This window comes from Mus caroli, chromosome 7 (assembly GCF_900094665.2).
Source record: "Mus caroli chromosome 7, CAROLI_EIJ_v1.1, whole genome shotgun sequence".
NCBI classification, from domain to species: domain Eukaryota; kingdom Metazoa; phylum Chordata; class Mammalia; order Rodentia; family Muridae; genus Mus; species Mus caroli.
In genome coordinates, this window is record NC_034576.1 from 66,968,470 (window position 1) to 66,990,362 (window position 21,893).

At 47.2% G+C, this 21,893-nt stretch overlaps 1 protein-coding gene across 1 annotated transcript in view; it reads left to right on the plus strand.

The window, feature by feature from the left end:
* Nucleotides 1-3,634: 3,634 nt before the first annotated feature.
* Nucleotides 3,635-21,893, plus strand: part of Trpm1 (transient receptor potential cation channel subfamily M member 1) — a 115,263-nt gene continuing 97,004 nt past the window's right edge. Inside the window, exon 1 of the mRNA XM_021169169.1 lies at nucleotides 3,635-3,900. Coding sequence (XP_021024828.1) covers nucleotides 3,826-3,900 — 75 coding nt within the window. The 5' untranslated portion in view covers nucleotides 3,635-3,825. The remainder of the gene's footprint in view (nucleotides 3,901-21,893) is intronic.

Sequence of the window (21,893 nt, forward strand, 5' to 3'; positions counted from 1 at the left end):
GAGGAGAGGGAGAGGGAGAGGGAGGAGAGGGAGAGGGAGAGGGAGAGAGAGAGAGAATAGCTTTACACCCACAGACTACTACCAGTGTCTTTTGGTTTTGTTTTGGTTTTGTTTTGTTTTGTTTTTCAAGACAGGGTTTCTCCCTCGAACTTAGAAATTTGCCTGCCTCTGTCTCCCAAGTGATTAAAGGAGTGCGCCACTACGCCAGGCTCACTACCAGTGTCTTAAGTGTTTATGTGTTGCTGAGAAAGTCAATGAGGCTCAAGGAGCTCAGAGGAAGGTCAAGGAGCAAAGGTCAGCGCAGGACCTAAGAAGTGGGAAGCAGGGTAGCACCCTGGGGGCAGGCGAGGGATGGGTTGGCCTAAGGGCCAAGGGCTTTGAAAAAGTATGACAAAGGCTGATCTTTGAGCTGTCTGGGAGGCCACAGTTTGGAGGTGGCTAGGACAAAGGTAGGGGATTCAGGGCAGTGACTATCTCAAAGACTCCTAGGATTTTCACCTTCTTCACAGGGTATTGGCCATTGTGGGGAGGAGCCTGGAGGCAAACCAGCTGTGGGAAATAGATCAGGGAACAGTGAGAATTGGCCTGGCTCTGACCTGCATGTGTAGGGAGTTAGCACGGAAGATAGTGCAGGATGCTAGGCCCAGAGCCGTGGATCAGGCTGTGGGTGTCCTTGGGAATTATAATGGCTGACGGCCAGAGAGAAGTCATTTAAAGCTAGAAGTGAGGAGAGCCCGAGACTTAGAGCCTTAAAAGAGACAACAGTCACAGATCAGATGCAAGAAGCTGGACCACTTGGAATGTTGAGGGTTTGCCAGTGACCAGGAGGAACACTAGGACTACATGCTCAGGAGGCATCCATACAGTTCAATTCTTCAGTGAGACCACAAAAACGTCGGAACTGACTATATCATTACTTCTAGTAATACAGAGGTCAGAGCATCCCCACACCTGCTCCCCACACAGCCTTCTTTGGGATTTTGGTTTTGGTTTGGTTTTTCTTTTTGAGATAGACTTGTGTCCCTCTGTTTTCTGAACTGTCTTTCAACTCCCTGAGCTAAAGATAACTCTCCTGCCTCAGCATCCTTTGTGCTGGGTACTACAGGCCAGCACCGCTGTATCCAGCCAGTCTGCACCTTATTGGAGGGACCCCCATCCTTCCAGCAGCTCTGGCCTGATTGGTGCCTTGCAGTTCCCTGTTATTTATCTTCTCTTTAGACCAGGCACCCAACCCTTTAGCACATCCTTTTGGCTTCATTTACAAACTCTCCCTGAAGTCAGGCCACCACCCTAAAAGGCTGCAGTTGCCACTCTGTGTCAGAGGCTGTCATTCTACTGAGCTGACATGCAGCTTGGGTTCCGGCTAGTCCAGTCCAGGGACTATCATATACCCTTTAGATCGTAAACCAGAATGAACAGAATCTCAGGCCTCAGTGCTTAGGCGTAGTTATATTCTTCTGTTCTTTCCCATCAGCATTCCTTTCTAGCTACTTCCTCTTCCAGATCTTTCTGGATTGTGCCAGGCACACCTTCAAGTCTAGGCCTTTGTTCTCATCCCTGTGTTTGCCTGAAAATCTTTCCCTAACCCTGACTTCCTGTAAAGTGTGATCCTATGCACCCTGGCCCAGATTTTTGAAGGTCTTCTTCTGAGACTTTCCTCTCTAAACTTAAGCAATCCCAGCCTGATCACTGACCTATCCTTCCCTCCCCATTCCCCATTCCCCATGATGTGTTTTATTGCTTAAGGGTAGCACATCTGATTTACCCACAGTGTGGACTAGTTTTATGTCAACAGCTAGAGTTATCTGAAAGGAGGGAACCTCACTTGAGAAAATACCTCCATAAGCTCTGGCTGTAAGGTAATTTTCTAATTAGTGATTGATAAGGGAAGGCCTAGCCCATTGTGGGTGGTGTTATACCTGATCTGGTGGTTGTGGGTTCTAGAAGAAAGCAGGGTTCTATAAGAAACAAGCCAATAAGCAGCACCCCTTTATGGCCTCTGCATCAGCACCTGCCTCCGTGTTCCTGCCCTGTTTGAGTTCCTGTCCTGACTTCCTTCAGTGATGAACAGTAATATGGAAGTATAAACCAAATAAGCCCTTTCCTCTCCAAACTGCTTTTCAGTCATGGTATTTCATTGCAGTAGAAACCCTAAGATATCCCCTTACTAGGAAGGAGCTTCAGCAGAAAAAGGACAGTCACCTGTTTGTCTCCAATGTGTTCCCAGAACCTGTTTGAAATGACCGTAGTAAAAGCTTGAACTGCACTGACTGAATGGTGGCAGAGAGTGCAGAGTGGAATGTGTTAGGGAGTGCACAGCCAGCACTCCTTGGTAGGTATGTGCTGGGAAGATCCTCTTCCCAGTCTTCTAAGCCAGACTTCTAAAGGCTGTGGCTCTACCTTCTGAACCCCCACAGCCAAGCAGTTCTCTTGGGGCAAGAAGCCACACCCAGGGAGGAGAAAGTTGGATCTTGGGTTACATGGCTGGCAAGTTAGCTTTTACTTACCTCCAGCCTTGTCTGTCTGTACTGTGTGCTGATTTTCTTTTTCTATGCCAGTGGGGCTCCTTCTCTATGTTCTGTGAGCCTTGTTTTTCTCCTCTGTACATTAGCTGATACAAACACCCAAGGAAGTCATCTTGAGAGGGTGACACATAGGTGCACTAGAATAGACCTAGGAGAGCTGCTGGATTGATTTCCTGTGTACCACTACCCTTCCCCTATTCCACACAGCAGCACAGAAGACCTGTGTCCTATCCTAGCCTGTGTTTTCAAGAGGGAAGACCATACCCCTGAAATATGATGGACAGAGCCCTCACGTGGAACACAGAATGGATCTGAGATGGACATGGGGCACACACAACAAGGTATACTGCTTTGTTACCCAGTTCATGGGAGAAAGCATCCCCATTGGCTTCTAGGAGGGAGCTTCCATCTACCCAGTCTAGGCCTGGAAACTCAGCCTACTGATATATGAATGCCATGGGAACCTTGCCTCAGTCTTTGCCAGTCAGATTTTGTCAACTTGACACGAGTGTTATTTGGGAAGAGAAACCTCAGTTGAGAAATTACCTCCCTCAGGTTGCCCGTAGGCAAGTCTGTAGGGTGTTTTCATGACTAATGATTGATGTGGGCAAGCTCAGCCCACAGTAGTGTTTGTGGAGTCACACTTGGGGGCAGGTGGTCCTGGGGTGTATAAGAAAGCAGCATGAGCAAGCTATGAGCAACCAAGCCTGTAAGCAGCACCCCCTCCATGGCTTCTGTACCTCTATGGCTTGAGAACCTGCCCTGACTTCCTTCAGTGATAACCTGAGAGTATGACCTGAGAGTGGAAAGTTGAAATAAACCATTTCTTTCCCAACCTGCTTTTCATCATGGTATTTTATCTGCACCATAGAAACATTAACTAAGACATAGCCCAACAGGGGCCTTGGGCACCAGTGTTGAAGGTTCTCACAGTTCACCTTGCTGGATCCCCAAATCCTCATCATGTGCCCACCCCAACCCCTCTGCAGTCACCACTTTCTCAAAGTAGATTTTACTTCCAATTGCCATTTGCTAAATCTGCCTCCTAAAAACCTTGCGGGGGGAGCAGGGATTAAGGCTGATTACAGATGTTACAGAAGCCATGTAGTCTCTGAGCACTGGGTGGGAGTCCAGCCGGAGGGTGAGAAGCAGTCCAGCTCCTTCTGAGCTGACTGAGCCAACAATATCACCCCAAACTCTGAGCCCTGCTGTCCAGTCTCATAAAGAGGACTCTCTTACCTCAACTGACCGGGGTCTCCCATGCAGCAGGCTGGACCTCACAGGGAATGCAGAAGCACCCATGGGGTCCATGAGGAAGATGAGCAGCTCCTTCAAGCGTGGTTCAATCAAGAGCTCCACATCAGGGTCCCAGAAGGTGAGTGAGCTTTGTTTGAGGCCCAAGGGCAGATGGATAGCAGGGTCAAGGGACATGGGTCTCTATTCTGTTTGACTGCTGCTCCAGTGGGCTCTCATCTTCCAGGTGTGTGTGTCTGTGTGTGTTATGTATATATACTTTCTACTGCATCAAGATCCTTTCTTAGGAGGTAACCCCACATTTCCTGCCTCTATGTCCCATGTCTGATGTCTTCATTCTCTCACTTTCAGGATGTTGTACTGGTACCCGTGACCAGTATCCTCACAGCTCTGAGCCATGACATCCCTTGTCTCTACATGGGAAACTGTGAAAGGGTTCTTATGTGGCTTGCTTGCCCTTGCTTTGCTCTGTTCCAGATTTATAGAATAATTGAGGGGACTTAGAGGTATACTGTTGCTTATAGAAGATGTGAGGGTGGCCCTGAGTGAGCCCTGTGTTTGGTATAGGTTTCTGTGGCCTCTGAGCAGGCTGAGTGGATGTGCCCTTCTGGAAAGGCCACTTGCTGTGTTAGGGTCACTTGTCTTCTGCACCTGGTCTGTCTAAGGCAATAAAAAACTAGCCCAGGAGTAGGTGGCCTTCAGTACCTTGGGCTGCAAGAATGGGTCTTTTGGACCCAGGTTACCATGGCCCATACAACTGGAGACCTGATTAAGAGAATCAGACACAAGTTAACTGTAAAGTTAGGATCTCATGGGCTATGCCCTCGGATGGAGACACACTATGTGCTTGGTTACTCTGTGTTTGTTACATACAAAGTAAATGAGGAGGCAGGTCAGCTAGTGCGTGTTTATTATATACAGTGTGAACAAGGAGACTAGCCAGCTAATGTGTGTTTATTATATATAGTATGGACAAGGAGGCTGGTCAGCTAATCTTGGTAGATGGTTTCTATAGAGAAGCGGCCTCAGGGGATTTGACCATGAAGTCATCTGGGATGAAAAAGCTCTGTACAGTTTGCACTACTGTTTTTTAGCTAACTGTCACCCATTCTTCAACATCCATCCTTGCACCAGGGAAAGGCCTTGCCATCCTATGAATCTGAGGTACTGGTGTCCTTGACATGGTCATGCTCATGACTTGAAGGCTCATTCAACAAGTATACACTCTCTTCCCACAGTAGGTGGCCTGATAGGTCATCTTACTCAGCTGCCCTCAGGTAGAGCACAAGGAGGAGGTAGAGGCTCCTTCCAAGACACTGCCCCTACAGTGGATGAAGGAGGCAGGAAGGAGAGGGTGTGAGCAGAAGGGTGCACCCCTGCAGTAGCTCTTTCTGACATTTCAGCCAGTGCCCTGGTCAGTGTTGGGGACAGAAGCTAGGACAGCAGTGTGATCCAGGTGAGTGCCTCAGGGAAGGTATTCCCTCAGGCAGGACACTGGGTCATCTTAGGAGCTGACCAGGCGGTTGACCTCATAGCACAGAAACAGCTAGGCATTTATCCATCCAGTTGTTTCCTAGTGCCTGATGTCCTAGGAACCTGAAAACACACACAAAGTAAATAGGAAATGGTTTATTTTTAAAGGCTTTTTGCAAGTTTCAAGAATAGAGAAGATCCATCCCCAGGGGCTCCTTGTGGGTGGTAGAAGGTACAGCTCTGTTCTCCCAGGCGTGTGAGAGTTAGCAGTCTTTCTGCAGAGCCCGCACGCCCACGGGCGTCCTGTAAATTAGCATTCACAAATCTACCGCCACACTTGGCAGAAACTCGACATTCACATGCCTCTAGCTGTGCCACTGCGCATGACCCTCCCTCCTCCCCAGAACACAGCTGCTCCCACTGCTAACTGATAAGCTCCGGAAAGGAAGCAGGCTGTGCTGTTCTGGAATTCCATGTCTCTGTTGCCCTCTGCCGGGTGCTTACCCTAGTGAAGTAGCAGAGTCTGGGTGTGGGGAACTCACCAGATGGGAGGAACACACTGAGTGTGGTCAGCTCTTGAAAACTAGCACTTCTCTCTCCTTTCTATTCCCCCTTCTCCTCTTCTCTCTCTGTCCCACTCGCGCTCTCTCTCTCTCTCTCTCTCTCTTCCTTTTACTCCCTCCTCCCCCCATCCTCCAGGACTACACATTTGATTTTACTTCAAATTTAAGAGGGTGTCCCTCCCCTTCCAAGGTGAACTCATCCCATGGCAATTTCTGACCCCCCCCAATCCTAATTCGCCAAGTCCTCACTGCCAGATCCGGTCCCTGGCACCTCTCCCCCAAATCCCGAGTCTCCAAGCCCTCCTTGCCAGAACCCGACCTAGTTAAAGGCTCCGTGTAGCCCTGGGCATGTTCATGACAATCCTCAGGCCAAGAATGAGATCACTGAAGGGAGAAGGAAGGATGGTTCTTCCATCTGTTTCTGTTACACTGTGTAGGAGTGTTACTCTGTAGCCCAGGCTGGTCTTGAATTTACAGCAATCCCCCTGCCTCAGTCCCCTCTTCCCCCTCGGCTTAGATTACAGGGGTGAGCCACTTAATCTGTAAGGGGATGGTGAGAAACAAGTTCCCAAAGTATGCACGTTCCTTTGTTTTTGTAAACACTTGAGACGCCTTTGTCCTTAGGAACTTGGTGCTCTTCCAAGGGTGATCCTGCCTGGCCCTCTGTTGTCAAAGACACTTTTGGCCTTTGGCCCCGCTGGTCAGCTTTTCCTGTTAGGCAGCTCCTCACTTGGCCTTAACACCACCACCCTCCACCCCCACCCCCTAAAAAACCAAAAACAAAAAACCTCCCAATATCCAGCCAAGGGAATTGAATCAGTGACTAAAGGGCAGCTACCTCTAGTGCAGGAGGCTCAGCCTTCCGCAGCTGTAGGAAAAGCTGCCAAGTGGCCATGTGGAACATGAAAACCCTGTCTACATTTTAATTTGCTAAACCATACAGATAAGATTTGGAATTGAAAATGGAGGTCTTGAACATATTAGATGGTAGCACAGCCCAGTAAACTGTACCTTAGATCCCCTTAGAAAATTCCAGCACAGGTCCTGAAGGACATACACAAAAATGCTTATGTCAGCATTCCACGTTACTGCAAATAAGAGTGCCCTGGAGCTCACTGGCAAGGGTGTGCTGGGATCCCTGCAGCTCTGAACAATGGAATACTATACAGTACTTAAAATAGCAACACAGATAAATTCTGGAACATATGTTATCAAAACAATAAGCTTCTCATAAAATCTCCAAAACACACAAGGAAATTCTAAAAATGACATGTCCTTTTAGGATAGAGGTGGTTAGCTCTATCTGTAATCTTTCTTTCTTCATGTGCTAGATGTAATCATTTTTCCTTTTCTTGGCCTCTGTGGTGGTTTGAATAGATTTTGCCCCTGTAGATTCCTGTGTTTGACTGCTTGGCCCACAGGGATTGGCATTACTGCTAGGAGGTGTGGCCTTGTTGGAGGGGCTGTGTCACTGTGAAGGTGGGCTTTGGGGGTCTCAGTCCTAAGCTTCACCCAGTGTGGAATTCGAGTCTCTTCCTGGCTGCCTTCAAATCAAGATGGAGATCTTTTGGCTCCTCCAGCCCTATGTCTGCCTGAAAGCTGCCATGCTTCCTCCTGTGATGATAATGAATTGAACCTCTGAAACTATAAGCTGGCCCCAGTCAAACGTTCTTGGTAAGACTTGCCTTGGTCATGTAGTCCCTTCACAGCAATGAAACCCTAAGACAGCCTCCTTCCTTTTTTTACACGGCTCACCTGTCTGTCAGCCTTTCTTATGATTTTGAAATCAAAGCGGTGCTTTCACAATTGAGAATTGTTTTCATCCTTCTCGAAGAAGCCCAGGTGCAGCAAGGAGAGCCTCGGAGTGCCTTGCCTGCCTCTAATCTCAGAGAAAGAATTCTACAGCGCTGGCTTTTACCAGCAGCCCTTTTGCCTCCTCAGCCCAGAAGCTGCACACAGGGGACAAGCCAAACTGGTCTACCCTCTGTATCCCACCACCCTCTGTAGCAGCTGCAGCAGAAAACATATCTCAGATCAAGGGAACAGGAGCTGTGATCTCGGGAACCAAGCTGGGGAACTAGACTTGGTTCTGTGGAGTGCGCCACACTTTTCAGAGAGCATGGCTGTTATCCGGGAGAGGGAGGGATCCCAGTAGATTTTCATGTTAAGCCACCACCCAAAGTCACTGTGAAATGATCAATATCCCCCCCCCAAGAAAATGTTCAAATTTCAGAACCAACAAACTGAACAGAACATGAGGAGGAGGCAGGTTGTTGAAGAAGCCCAGGGTCCACCTCAGATGCAGTATGTGAGTGAGTCTCTGCTCAGAGGCTCTGAAAGATTCAGGAGGGCCCCTGTGGCCCTGATGCCAGCAGTCTTCAAAAAAGCAGCAAGCTCATTGAGTTGAGGCAAAGAACACGCATGCGTCCTTCTCTACGCTGTGCTGCCATTTCCTTGGGGGCTGAGACAGGCGTGGCACTTTAGAGATCAGAATACTTTGGGCTGGCAGAGACTTCTGAAAATCCTCCTTTTCTCCTACCCTACCTTAAAGCCATCAGACATACCTGGCTTCCTCTGGCATAGTCATAGATGGACCAGTACATAAGTTTGGGGCTCTGCAACTGTGCCCCACACTGCTGGCAACCCTGTCCCCAAGAGCCAGAGAGAGTCATAGCCTGGCAGGAGCCTTCCCCAGGCTTCTGGCTCCACCCTGTCTTCCTCCTCCTTTGTCTCTGGGATTCAGAGATGAGCGGAGCAATTCCAAGGCAGCTTCTTGCCAGGCCTTCCCAGCCTCTGTGGGGTCTCGCACCTGCTCACATCCCCACAGGTCCCTCCCACGCAGAGCTGAGATGTATGTAGGTCGGATGACTCTAGGTTGCCATAACACCCCACACATAGAGCGTTCACATCAAGGGTCTTGACCACCCCTGTCTGCAGATGTGCTTAGGGTGCTGCTGTGTGATTACAGGAAAGCTATTGAACCTCTCTGGGCCTAACTTCCTCATTAATAAAGTGAGGAAGACATCATTGAAGACGTCTTCAGTTTCCACCCGTGTTAAGCCACTAGACTAACTACTCTTGTAACAAGTGTAGACTGAATGTTTACAACAGCGACTCAAAAGCAAAAGCAAAACTAAACACAAAAACTTGTCGTGAGAGAGTTGTTTGTAGCTTGTTCTTTGTTAATTTTTTTCTGTAAACCCATTGTGGTGTTTGGACAAAGGCTGGCCTTTTATAAATGCTCGCCTCCTTTCTCTCACAAGCCTTTGCCAGCATTGTAGTGGGTTCAGCAGTGTCCCTGGAGCTGGGGTCTAGAATGTCAAGACAGAAAACAGCACCACACCCAACAGGGGTGGGCTTCCTAGTGCTATCAGCTATGCACTCAGTAAATGGTGTGGAGAAGGACAGGGGAGAGGCTTTGGACATCAGGGTAGGGGGCTCACTGAGGCTGACAAAGGAAGCCATGCAGACACCCACAGGAAGAGCAGCAGGTGGCAGGGAACAGCCAGTGCACAGGCTAGGGAGTTTGAGGACACTTGGGGCAGAGGGGAATGGAGGTGTGTGTGAGGGATGCATAAAGGGAGAATCTGTGCCAGGACCTGCTGGCTCTCTGGCCCACAAGGCAGGCTTCATTTGCAGTCGTCTTTGACCTTTGATAGATCATTGACCCAAGAGTAAAGGGTGTATGCAGGGAAAGGCCACCTTGGGATTTAACCTTTGAGCCAGTTGAGGTGGCACCATGGCTGTCTTTAGAAGCAGTTGGACTTGAGCTGTGAGATCGGTGGCTGTGGGGGGGAGGGGCAGGGAGAGGGGGAGGGAAGCTGTGCATCACAGCTGCAGGCAATGCCCCTGAGCACTGAAGGCTGCAAACAACCCAGCATTAGAAACAGCCTGCCCTGTGTATTTAAGGCCACAGACAAAAACTCCTGTTTGTAGAAGCTGCTGGGAGATTTGCAGTCATGTGGTATCCCAGGCCACCCGTGCCTCCTGCTGCCTTGGGGACACCAGGGAGCTCTGGATGCTCTTCCCACCCCCATCGGGCCACCCATCCAAAGGAAGCAGAGCCCCTCCCTGCCTAAGAAAGGGTTGGCCACACCCCTTCCCATCAGTCTGAAAGTGTATGTATGCACAAGGGATCTGTTGGCAGAGCAACTTGGTCTTGGCTAATACAGAACTAAAGTCGGCTCAATTTTTCAACTTCATTACTGTCCTACTTCAGCCAGTTTGGACTGACACCACCACCACCACCCCTCTTGTGTGTGTGTGTGTGTGACTGACACATACATATTACATTTCCCATGTATGAGTGCAGGTAGTGTGTGTAAAGGTCAGAGGACAGCCCCAGGTGTTACTCCATGTCTTCCACATGTGATAGACAGGCTACCTGGAGCCCAGAATTGACCTCTCTCCACTTTCCCCCTCTCTGGGTGGAATTCTGCGACTACAAAGACATGTTCCAGTAGCCAGCTTTTTAACTGGGATTTGAACTCAGGTTTCTCCTGTTTGAAAGCCGAGAACTCTATTCACTGAACCTCTCGCCAGCCTCATTTTTCACTTCTTAAAACCAACAAATAAAAATAGTTTTTCTCTTCCATGCCCATGTACATAACATGACACTTTGAGGCACAGGAAGGGCTCTCTCTTTATGCCTTTGAGCGTTCTTCTTTCTCCCAAGAAGCCCATGATAGCTTTGGTGGTGCAGAGCTGTCTGCTCAAGGGAGGGTGTGTGCTACTGTGTGTGGGAGGTGGCACAGGCATCCAGGAGCTTCGGCAGTGTTTCTAACATAAGATTTGGGGGATCAGAGTCACTCTTTCCTTGCATTCTCCATGCTGAGACTCCCCTAGGCAGATCAACACACGAGTAACTGGAACAGATGTTTAATGGCGTGACCACCTACTGAATGCACAGGAGAAAACCCAGAGAGAAACGCCCACATGAGCATCTCCAGGATCCTTCTTCAACCCAGGCTTACACAGAACCCTTGAAATAAAGACAGAAAGGAGGGTGTGGGCAAAGCCTGTGCAAACAGGATAGGGCTTGCCCTGCAAATGTGGCTTGTGGTGTGTGTGTGTGTATGTGTGTGTATGTGTAGTGTGTGTGTCTTGGGGGAGGGGGGTTGTTCACATAAATGCAGGTACCCTTGGAAGCCAGAAAACTGAGTCTCCTGAGACTGGAGTTTGAGAGGGTTGTGAGCCACCCTTCGTGGGTGCTGGGAACGGAACTCGGGTACTCTGGGAGAGCAATGTGTGTTCTTCTCAGCTGAGCCCTTTCTTCAGCCTCACCTATGAAAATCTCTTCTGACACAGAGTCACCCTTGCTTCCTAGTGAGGAGAAGCCACACGAAGCATGGAGAGATTCCATTAGCGATGGGTGTTTACTTCTTCGAAGAGGCGCTTCTGCTCCAGTCTTAGAGTTGCTTTTGTCTATGGTTTTCCCCCTTATAATAATAAGGCAGACCTACGAGTTGGATCTTGGGGTGGCATGTGTTAAAACTCACCAGGACAATTTTTAATGCTTTTCTATGTTTTGTTTTGATTTGTTTTGTATCCCTTCCTGTGTGTGTGTGTGTGCACTTGTGCCATAGCAGGCATGTATGTGAATGTCAGAGATGAGCCCGAGCGCCAGTGTTCACTTCCCCAGTGTGTTTGAGGCAGGGTCTCTTGTTGTTTGTTGCTGGATATTGTGGGTCAGGCTAGCTGGCTTTCAAGCCTCTAGAGATCCTCCCACCTCCACCTCCCACCTCCCATCTTTCTACAGAAGTATTTAGATGACAGACGCATGCTGCCATGCTCAGTCTCACTGGGTTCTTAGAAACCAAACGCAGGTCCTCACGCTTGTGTGACAAGCCCCGCACTCTCTGGGCCATCTCTGCAGCTGCTTCTTCTCTGTGCTTTAGAAGCCACGTGATTTAAGAATTTTAGCAGCCAAAGCTGTTTTGGGGGACATGAAGAACACAGTGAGCATGGCTAGGCCCAACACAGCCTTTCCTGGGCTCAGTCTGCTGCAGCATTCCAGCCACATGGGCCTCCAGCTGCTCCTACCAGCTGGCTCAAGGGAGGCCTAAGTACCAGCTGGTCCCTGTCCCTCGAAGCCTCTTCCCAGTCGGCCACTGTCCCACGTAGCTCATTCTTCAGACCACTTGACTCTGAATCAGTCAATCCCATGATCGGTTCCCCTCAGAACTCATATGGGATGTGCTTGCTGTGGATTCCATCCCAGCCTCAGTAGAGGAGAAGCTCCAGAAAGCAGATGGGGCTACTTCTGTCTCAGCTCAGCAAACACACTTTCAAGACTTGCAGGGGGCAGTGGGGTATAGGGCTCGGGCTGCCTGAAGCCCCTCCATGGGTAGGGTTTCTGCTTTGTTCACCCCTGCAGCCTGACTCTGGGCCTGTCTCACTACAGTCTCCAGTTGTCCAAGAGACCACTGGGCAGAATTCCTAACCAAATGGTGACATAAATTCTTGCTGTAGGTCACTGGCCCAATGTGAGTAACTGATATTGTTCTCAGGTCCCCTACGAGGAAGGGGACTCTCGAGTTTACCACATGTGTGTTTCTCTAGGGCAGTGGTTCTCGATGTTCCTAAAGCTGCAGCTGTTTAATACAGTCCCTCGTGTTGTGGTGACCCCCAAACATTATAAAATTATTTTCATTGTTATTTTATAACTGTAATTTTGCTACTGTTTTGAATTTGTAACGCAAATATTTTTGGAGACAGAAGTTTGCCAAATTGATTGCGACCCACAGGTTTTGAACCACTGCTATAGGGTCTATTAGATCCTGAGCCTTCTGAAACAAATGTGCTTTTTACTATTAGTTGTCATGGTTACTAGCAAAAGGAGCATTGCTAGCTGGAAGTACTGAGGGGCCCTCCTTTTGTTGGATGCCTCTATAGTCCAATAGTAGGACATTTTGTATAGTCAGGAGAAATAGACCGTACCTAGCCATATGCAGACTGGAACTGTATATGAAATATACATAGAAATATAGAATAAAGCCCCTGCCATGAGGTCACGTTAGGCTGGACAGTGGTGCATCCTAGGTTAAGTCTGCTTTGAGTGGTCAGCTCACCATGCAGAGGGACATGTGCTATGGCTTCTGGCCTCCAAGGCCTTTCAATTCTCCATAGCCCTGGTACCCGCTGAATACCTGTTCCTCCAGATTTGGGCTCAGTCTTTTCTACTCTGGCACCTATAGGGGCACCCACTTGCCTTGGGCCTACAGAGCCTCCAGCCCATGGGGGAAGGCAGGTTCCCTGCTTTACCAGGCTGCCAGCATGACTGAGCATCAAGTCAGGAGGATGTGCTCCAAGGTCAGCAGAGCCATGCGAAGGGATCATCACATCTGCTTGGGGAGAGGAGATTCCTAAGCAAAGAAGTCTAGGGGCCATTACAGAGAGGGCAGGAGAAAGCACAGGTACACAGAGTGCTGGGTCCTCGGCTTAACGATCAAGAGTCCCACATCCCCAAGCCATGGGTGCCGAGTGCTGGCTGGGTCCAAGCATAATCTCCTAATGGTCCAGGCAGGCGCACAGCATCTGGTGGGGCCTAATGCCCTGGGAATATCTGCTTTCATGTGATTAAAGGCTGTCGATAAGACTTTGATCCCGGAAAAGCAGGCCTGGCCGATGAGCCCAGCTCCCATCACTTTGTGATGCTGGGAGTCTGGAGTCATTTCCGTGAAGAGGTGAGAATGGAGCTCATGGGCAGCTCAGAGAGACAAGGGGAGACGGGGGCCAAGCCTGGTGTCGAAGATGTAAAAGCAGCCAGGGGCAAAAGGTTCTTATCCCAGGAACCTAGCTCACTGGCCCCATGTCCACATTCCTGGGGCTTAGATGAAGTCCCTGGAACGATTCCCACTCACCAGTAGCCATGTAGTGAATGCTCTACCAACACATGATCTGTACCTGTTTTCCTCTGCTCTGGCTCACCTCACCTTCCTATCCTGGCCAGGCAAACAGCTGTTGGTGCAAAAGACCAGCTGCCAGGCAGGCACAGGGGCAGGTCCTTTCAACTCTGGGTCCTAAGATGGTGACCTAGGGCCCAGGCAGCCCTGTGGCTCCAAAAAGGACCTTTATCTAGACCTGGAGAGAAACATACTAATGTACCATTAACCTTTATGTTCACAGGTTTGAATCTAAGAATTTAAACAGGCTTTTTTCTTATTGCTGTCTCCTAAACAGTACAGGATAACATGGTTTGTGTGATAGTTAGGGATAAGGCTGTAGCTCCATGACTTAGTATGTGGGATGACCTTGGTTCAAGACCTAGCACTGCCAAAATACATGTATGTGCATCTTCATCAAATATGTACACAGAGCAAGTGGGCTCTTGTAAATATTCTATGTCATCAAGATATGTCTTAAAGAATGTACATAGGTTCTGTGCACACACAACCTTATCTTTTTTTATTAGGTATTTTCCTCATTTACATTTCCAATGCTATCCCAAAAGTCCCCCATACCCCCCCCCCACTCCCCTACCCACCCACTCCCACTTTTTGGCCTTGGAATTCCCCTGTACTGGGGCATATAAAGTTTGCATGTCCAATGGGCCTCTCTTTCCAGTGATAGCTGACTAGGCCATCTTTTGATACATATGCAACTAGAATCAAGAGCTCCGGGGTACTGGTTAGTTCATAATGTTGTTCTACCTATAGGGTTGCAGATCCCTTTAGCTCCTTGGGTACTTTCTCTAGCTCCTCCATTGGGGGCCCTGTGATCCATCCAATAGCTGACTGTGAGCATCCACTTCTGTGTTTGCCAAGCCCCGGCATAGCCTCACAAGAGACAGCTATATCAGGGTCCTTTCAGCAAAATCTTGCTAGTGTATGCAATGGTGTCATACAAAACCTTATCTTGTCTAAGGGCCTTGAGCACTTGCAGATTTTATAGACCTCGGAGTCCTGTGACCAGTCACCCTTGGGTACTTAAGAATAATTGTATCCCCTAAATACACACTTGCTGAAGATGAGGCCCCATGCCGTGACATGGAGGAGTAAGGGCTGGGGTGCCAAACCCACACACACAATAGCAAAGGCTCCAGGAGCCCACAGAGCATGTGGAAAGAGCTCTGTTAGGGTATCTTGTGGGTGCCACAATGCACTGTCCAGAGTTTTCTGAGCCATGGTGAGGTACCAATGTCCCCCAGAGCCACCATAGACCTCTGGAGCTGTCTACAGCAGGCACGGAATGTGTTTTAGCATTATCCTTCTTAATGCCTTCCACTCTCCTATGGCTTTCCACCCCTACTTATAAAACCCCTAGGACTAAATGGGATTGCTTTGTGCAAGTTCAAATTGACATTGTGCAGGTCGGTGTTTTGACTGAAAAAAAAAAAAAAAGAGCAGCAATTTGAAAAATAACTTTTATAGAAGCAAACCACAGCTAGGAGTCAGATTGGCTCTGAAGACAGCCAGCTGAGGGCAGCAGAGCGCTGAGCTGGCAGAGTCGGGCTCAGCAGTAAGGAGAGAAAGGTGGGCCATTGAAGGGAGGTAAAGGGTGCCAGGTCTCCCCGCTGGACAGGCTGACCAGCTGGCACAAGCTGGGGTACTGTTGTTGCTAGAAAAACAGCGGCTCAAGGGTTCCTAGCCCTCCTGCCAAGCCTCTATGGCGGGAGACACCCCACACTCGGGAAGTCTCCTGAACTGGCCCAGGGTAGACAGGCTGCTCAGCCAGTCAAGGTTCATGAGTCACTCACTTGGATACTTGCTTGTGACAGAGGTACTTTGTCAGAGGTTTGGCTGGAGTCATCTCCACCCTCGGGACCTAGAGGAAGCCACCACCTCAACTGCAGGCAAGCCTTTGGCACTTGGTGGACTCCCTTGGGTTTAGCATTGGTGGGATTTTCATCAGGGATCTGCTGTAACATTTGTGGGCTGGAACACAAAACAATAGGCGTGCTCCCTTGTTTTAATTTTTTTTTCCAAAAATTTTAAGACAGCAGTAGAATATGGAACTGAATTCAGGGCCACTCCAAGTACAGAACCCTATAGGACAGCACACTTCAGCTGCCCATATGATGATGCCATTGGCCTGATTTAAGCCCAGAGCCTGCTTGGCTTTTGAGTGATGCATAGGTGGTGTCTTAGGGTCTCGGTTGCTATGGCCAAAGCAACTTGGGGAGGAAAGGGTTGATTTTGCTTACACTTCCACATCACTGTTCATCTTTAAAAGCACTCAGGGCAGGAACTTGGTGGCAAGGGCCAATACAGAGGCCACGGAGGAGTGCTGCCTACTGGCTTGTTCTCCATCACTTAAGCAACCATCCCAGGGTGATCCCACCTACTGTGGGCTGGGCCCATGCACATCAATCACTAATTAAGAAAATGCCCTACAGGCTCGCCTATAGCCAGATCACATGGAGGCATTTTCTCAGTTGAGGCTCCCTCCTCTCAGATGACTCTTGCTTGACATAAAACTAGCCAGCATGGCTGGCTTCATGGTTCTCAGATAGAGAAGTCAGTTCTTCCCCCCATTGAGGAATGAGATGGATTCCTGGCACATACCCCACCAGCTGTTGAGGCCACCTGGTAGAAAAAGCTCCCTTTAACATTTAAACCACTTTAGCTTGTATCCCAGGAGGCCCAGACGCCTGATAACTGTGCTTTCTAATTCCACAACCGCTACTTGTTCTGAGAATCACTGGTGCACATGACTTCTCCTGGGGAGCCTATTTCAGTTTCCACAGAAAGAGGCAGCAACAACAGGCCAGAGTAATAATTCCAGCTAATCTCACCCTGGTAAACCGCTGAATTTCTTGGGGTCACTTGCAGAAGCACAGGTGAGTCAGACAACTTTAAAAAGAAATGCCCACCCAACATAGGTGAGGGCTCACAAAGGTGCACCCCTAAAGTCCTTGCATGACTTGCAGGCAACAGCACTAAAGAGTCTCCTAGCCATCAGAAACTGTCCACTGCTGATGTAACTTCACTGAGGGCCTCGGAGACAGGGCTTTTTGTGAGTTTGATATGCATCCCAGCACACCAGAGAGATGCATTTCAATCAAAAGGAAGGAGCCCTCCACTCCCTCTCTTGGACCGACGTGTTCAAGAGGCTCCACCTCACTAGCCTGTCTGTCCCTTTTGTGGCAACCCCCTGCCTGCCAACAGGCAGTTGTAGGAGGTCTAGTTGTGTGGGCTCAGGAATAACAGCAAACTAAAGCTGTCCTGAGACGCCCTCAGCTGCCTGTCTGTCCTCAGCTGTCACAGAGCTCTGCCCGCTGTCATTTCCTCTGTACACCCCACCCCAAGTCCTTTCTCTTGCAGAACTGTGTTGGCCTTCATTCAGAATTTCCTTGTCTGAATCTTGCCTTCCCCAGAAATTCGGGCCTTAAGATGATTTCTACAGAGAGGTACCAGCTCAGTGGGAGAGCACTTGTCCTAGTTCTGATTCCTAGCACACATAAACACACACATACACACACACACACACACACACACACACACACACACACACACACACGGGGTGGGGGCGAGGGGGAGGGGGGAGGGAGAGGGAGAGAGAACTACAGCCAGATAGGTGGCAGTTGCACAAGGCGGTCCTCATGTGACAGACTCAGAAATGCACATGTAATGACTTCCACAGAGGACTGTGAACTACACTCTGCAGGGTACCGTTTTGAGATTTTCAAGAAACTGCCCAGAAACCCAAGAAAACAGGAAAATACAGGGACTCAACCTGGGGCATTCATATACCTGCTTGGCAGGGGCAAATCTTTCAATTTTTCCTTTGGAGAAATGCAGATGTTCGCACCCTTCCCACCAGCCTCTGCAGCTGTGAAGGTGGCGAGGACACATTTGTAAAGCGTGAAGAAACCCAAAACATCTCCTTAATACAGTGTACACACACATGCCTGGTGTCAGCTCATGCCTTTAATCCCAGCCCTTGGGGGTAGAAGCAGGTGGATTTCTGAGTTCGAGACCAACCTGGTCTACAGAGTGAGTTCTAGGACAGCCAGGACTACACAGAGAAACCCTGTCTCAAAAAACCAAAATAATAATAAGTAATAGTAATAATAATAATAATAATTAATAATGATATTGTGTACACGCATGAAAAAAATCTTAAAACACCTTGGCTAATTGACTCTTTTTTCTTAATTTTTGTCAGAATAATGAACTTTTTATATTTTTAAAGACACAATTACATCACTTTTCAACCCTGCCCACTTGTTTCCATTCAAATTCATGGCCTCTTTTTCTTCATTACTCTTACATATACATATATATGCAAACTCTATACACGCCGCCTGTTCAGTCAGGTTGCTTTGCTTGCATGTACATGACTTCAGGGCTAACCAGTTGGCACTTAGTAACTAACTACTAGGCTCATCCCCGAGGAAGACTCTCTCTTCTCAGCGTTCCCTAGATGCCTGTAGTTCTTTGTGTAGGGCAGGGTGATTTCCTCCTTCCATAGTATCAAGAGCATAGTAGCATAAAGGCATGAACTTTAAAAAAAAATAAAGATCAATTTACTGTAAAGAATTTGCACATAAAAACACCATGCAGGGAGGTCAGCATAGCTGTCTAAATGAGCACTTGTCTAGACTCAGTGAACATCTACACCCTTAGATGAGCCATTCTGAAGCCGGAGAGCTTCTCTTTGGAGTTAAGGCTTTCCCCATGGACTGCATTTTTATGCACCTACCATGAAGACACGAAGCATCCATGGCAGAGTTAAAACTGGAAAGACAAGTAGCCTCAGCTGCTTCGACACAGCTCATTGTCTTGCTGAGTTCCGGTCTTCCTCACGGCCTAATGTTACCCTCCCTTGTTCTTGATTCTGTATGTTATACTACATCCACACGCACATTTGTTACCTGAAATACACATCTACAGCACAGATGAGGGTCCACATATGAGGGAGAACACATCTGGGTTGTTTTTTTTCTGAGACTGAGGACCTTATTTAATATATATTCTATTTCCATCCATTTTTAAAAGAAATTTTTCATTTTATTTCTCTATAGAGATAAGTAGTATTGCATATGATATATATACACCAGATTTTTAATATATCTCATTATATTGTATTGTATTATATTATTCTTTTGCCTTATGGTCTTTACCTAGATCAGTGGTTCTCAACCTATGAGTTGAGACCCACTTGGGGTTCAAACAATCCTTTCACAGAGGTCACATAACAGATATACTGCATATGATTCATAGCAGTAGCAAATTTATAGTTATGAAATAACAACAAAAATGTTGTCATGGTTGGGGGTCACCACACCATGAGGAACGGTATTAAAGGGCTGCAGGATTAGGAAGGTTGGGAGCCATTGTTCCTTTTGGTTTCAAGTTTTCTGTAGCCTTGTATATAAGCAGACTGACTATAAATGACATATGATAATTTGGGCCTTTTTAAAAAAGAAGTACAATGTTTTAATCATTTATGTAAAGCAATTATAGTATTACATGCAATATAATTTTGACTCACTTATGTAAATCTGCCATCTTATGACATCTTAGGTCTTATGTTTGATCTACTTCTGTGTTTCTGTCTCTTTTTTTAGATTGGCTATATGTTTTTTATTGTATTGGAAGACATGTGTATACATATGTGTGGAGATATACATATATGTATATATATATGTGTATACACACACACACACACATATATATATATATATATATATATATATATATATATATATATATTACATTTCATTGTTACCTGGGATTCCAGCTAGATAACTTAATTTGAGTATTAACTACCTAGGCACATCTCAAGATCCCAATCCCTGTAGTTCCCTCAGCAGACCTCAGGTCCTCAACCTGCTCTAACCCCCTCAGTGGCTCAGTAAATGAAGGAGATTGCCAGAAGCCTGGCAACTAAGTCCACTTTTTGGAATTCATGTAAAGGTAGAAAGAGAGAACCAACTCCATAGACTCTTTCTCTATGTCCACTCACACATACTAATGACTTTAAACTAAATCTTCTGTGCCCCAGCTGACCTACCCATCCTTGCCTCTACCTCCCAGAACCCACACAGTAGGGTTGGACTCATACTGTATGTGGCCCTCTCAGACTGGCTTCTTTCACTATGTGATTTGCATTTAAAGTCATTGATATCTGTGCCTTGTTCTTACTTAGAAATGGCAATACTCTCTTGTGTAACAGGTAACATTCACCTTTTGAATGACACCTTGTTTGTTTCTACTTTTTAGCAATGTTGAACAAAGTTATCATCAACATTTCTAAGCAGGTTTTTGTGGTTTGAATATATTCTATGTCCATCCATTTGTTTATTCATTTATTTTAGAAATTTTTGCATTTTATGGTGGTTTGAATATGCTTGGCCCAGGGAGTGGCACTATTAGGAGGGGTGGCCTTGTTGGGGTAGTATGGCCTTGTTGGAGGAAGTGTGTCACTGTGTGGGTGGGCTTGGAGACCCTGCTTCTAGCTGCCTGGAAGCCAGACTTCTCCTGTCTTCCTTTGGATGAAGATGTAGAACTCTTAGCTCCTCCAGCTCCACATTTGCATGGACACTGCTGTGCTTGATGATAAAGGACTGAATCTCTGAACCTGTAAGCCAGCCCCAATGAAATGTTGTCCTTTATAAGAGTTGCCTTGGTTATGATGTCTGTTTACAGCAGTAAAATCCTAACTCAAAAATTTTGTTTGTTTGAGCTTTTGAGACAGGGCTGGCCTGGAACATGCTTATGTAGACCAGGTTGGCTTCTAACTTTTGGCAATCTTCCTGCCTCTGTCTACAGAGCCCTAGATTCACAGTCATGTGCTATTATGTCTAGCTTCACATTTAAGTTGTGGATTCATTCAGCCCCTGGGGCACATGACAAGACAGTGTTTAGCTCATAGGATGCTGCTTGCCTGCCCTTCAAAGAGACATTTAAGAGCAGCACCGAGGAGCATTTGTCGATCTGCATCCTCGATGCGGTCTGTAGTGGTCACTTTTTGCATTTTAGCTATTCCTATAGAAGTTTCATTGTGTGTCATTGCTGTTTGAAACCCCTGCTGATCCTGATATAGGATGCTGAGCATCTCCAAGGGACTGCTTCCCATTCCTGCATCTTGTTTTTTTTTTTTTTTTTTAAAGACAGTGTTTCTCTGTGTAGCCCTGGCTGTCCTGGAATTCACTCTGTAGGCCAGGCTGGCTTTGAACTCAGAAATCCACCTGCCTCTGCCTCCCAAGTGCTGGAATTAAAGGTGTGTGCCACCATTGCCCAGCAGTATGTAGATCCTTACACTATTTAGAGATGGTTATATGGGGCCAATGTGATGACTGTGTGGGCAAAGGTGCTTGCTGCTGACACTTATGACCTGAATTTGATTCCTGGGGTCCGTATGGAGAGAATGAACTCCTGAGAATTGTCTCCTGGCCTCCATAGACACACTGTGGCATCTGTGTGCCTCTTGCCCAACATAATATTTTTGTAGATATCAAGTCATCTATGAATTTATGCATATTTGGATCAAATTCCTTTTCATTTGATGTTTTCTTCCAGTCTCTGTTTTTCTTTCATTCTCTTAATAATACCTTTTAGAATGTAAGTTTTTCATTAAAAATTTTTAAAGATTTATTTTATTTTATTTTATTCATATGAGGGCTTGTTTGTCAGTATATTTGAACACTGCATGTACATGAGGAGGGGTTTGGACCTCCTGGAACTGGAGTCACAGAAGGTTATGAACCATTGTCTGGGTGCTGGGAATTGAGTCTTTTGCAAGAGTAATGAGTACTTTTAACCAATGAGCCATCTCTCCAGCCCCCAATTTTTATTTTAATAAAGTCTGACTCATGATTTTTTTCTTTTATAAGTCCTTCCTTTGACACTATATCTAACAAGTCACCACCATGCTCAAGGTCTTGATTCTCATAGTTGGTGTCTCTCTATAGTTTGTCAGTATCCAAAAATATCTTGCATTTTGAAAGCTTGATTGGTGCTTGATTGGAATCTATGGATCATGTTGAAAGGAACTGACATCCTAAGGATGCTGACTCTTCCTATCTGTGAGCATGAGATAGCCCTCTGTTTAAAACTTGATTTTGTTCTTTCACTGGAGTTAGTAGTTTTCCTCCCTTCCCTTCCTTCCCTTCCCTTCCCTTCCCTTCCCT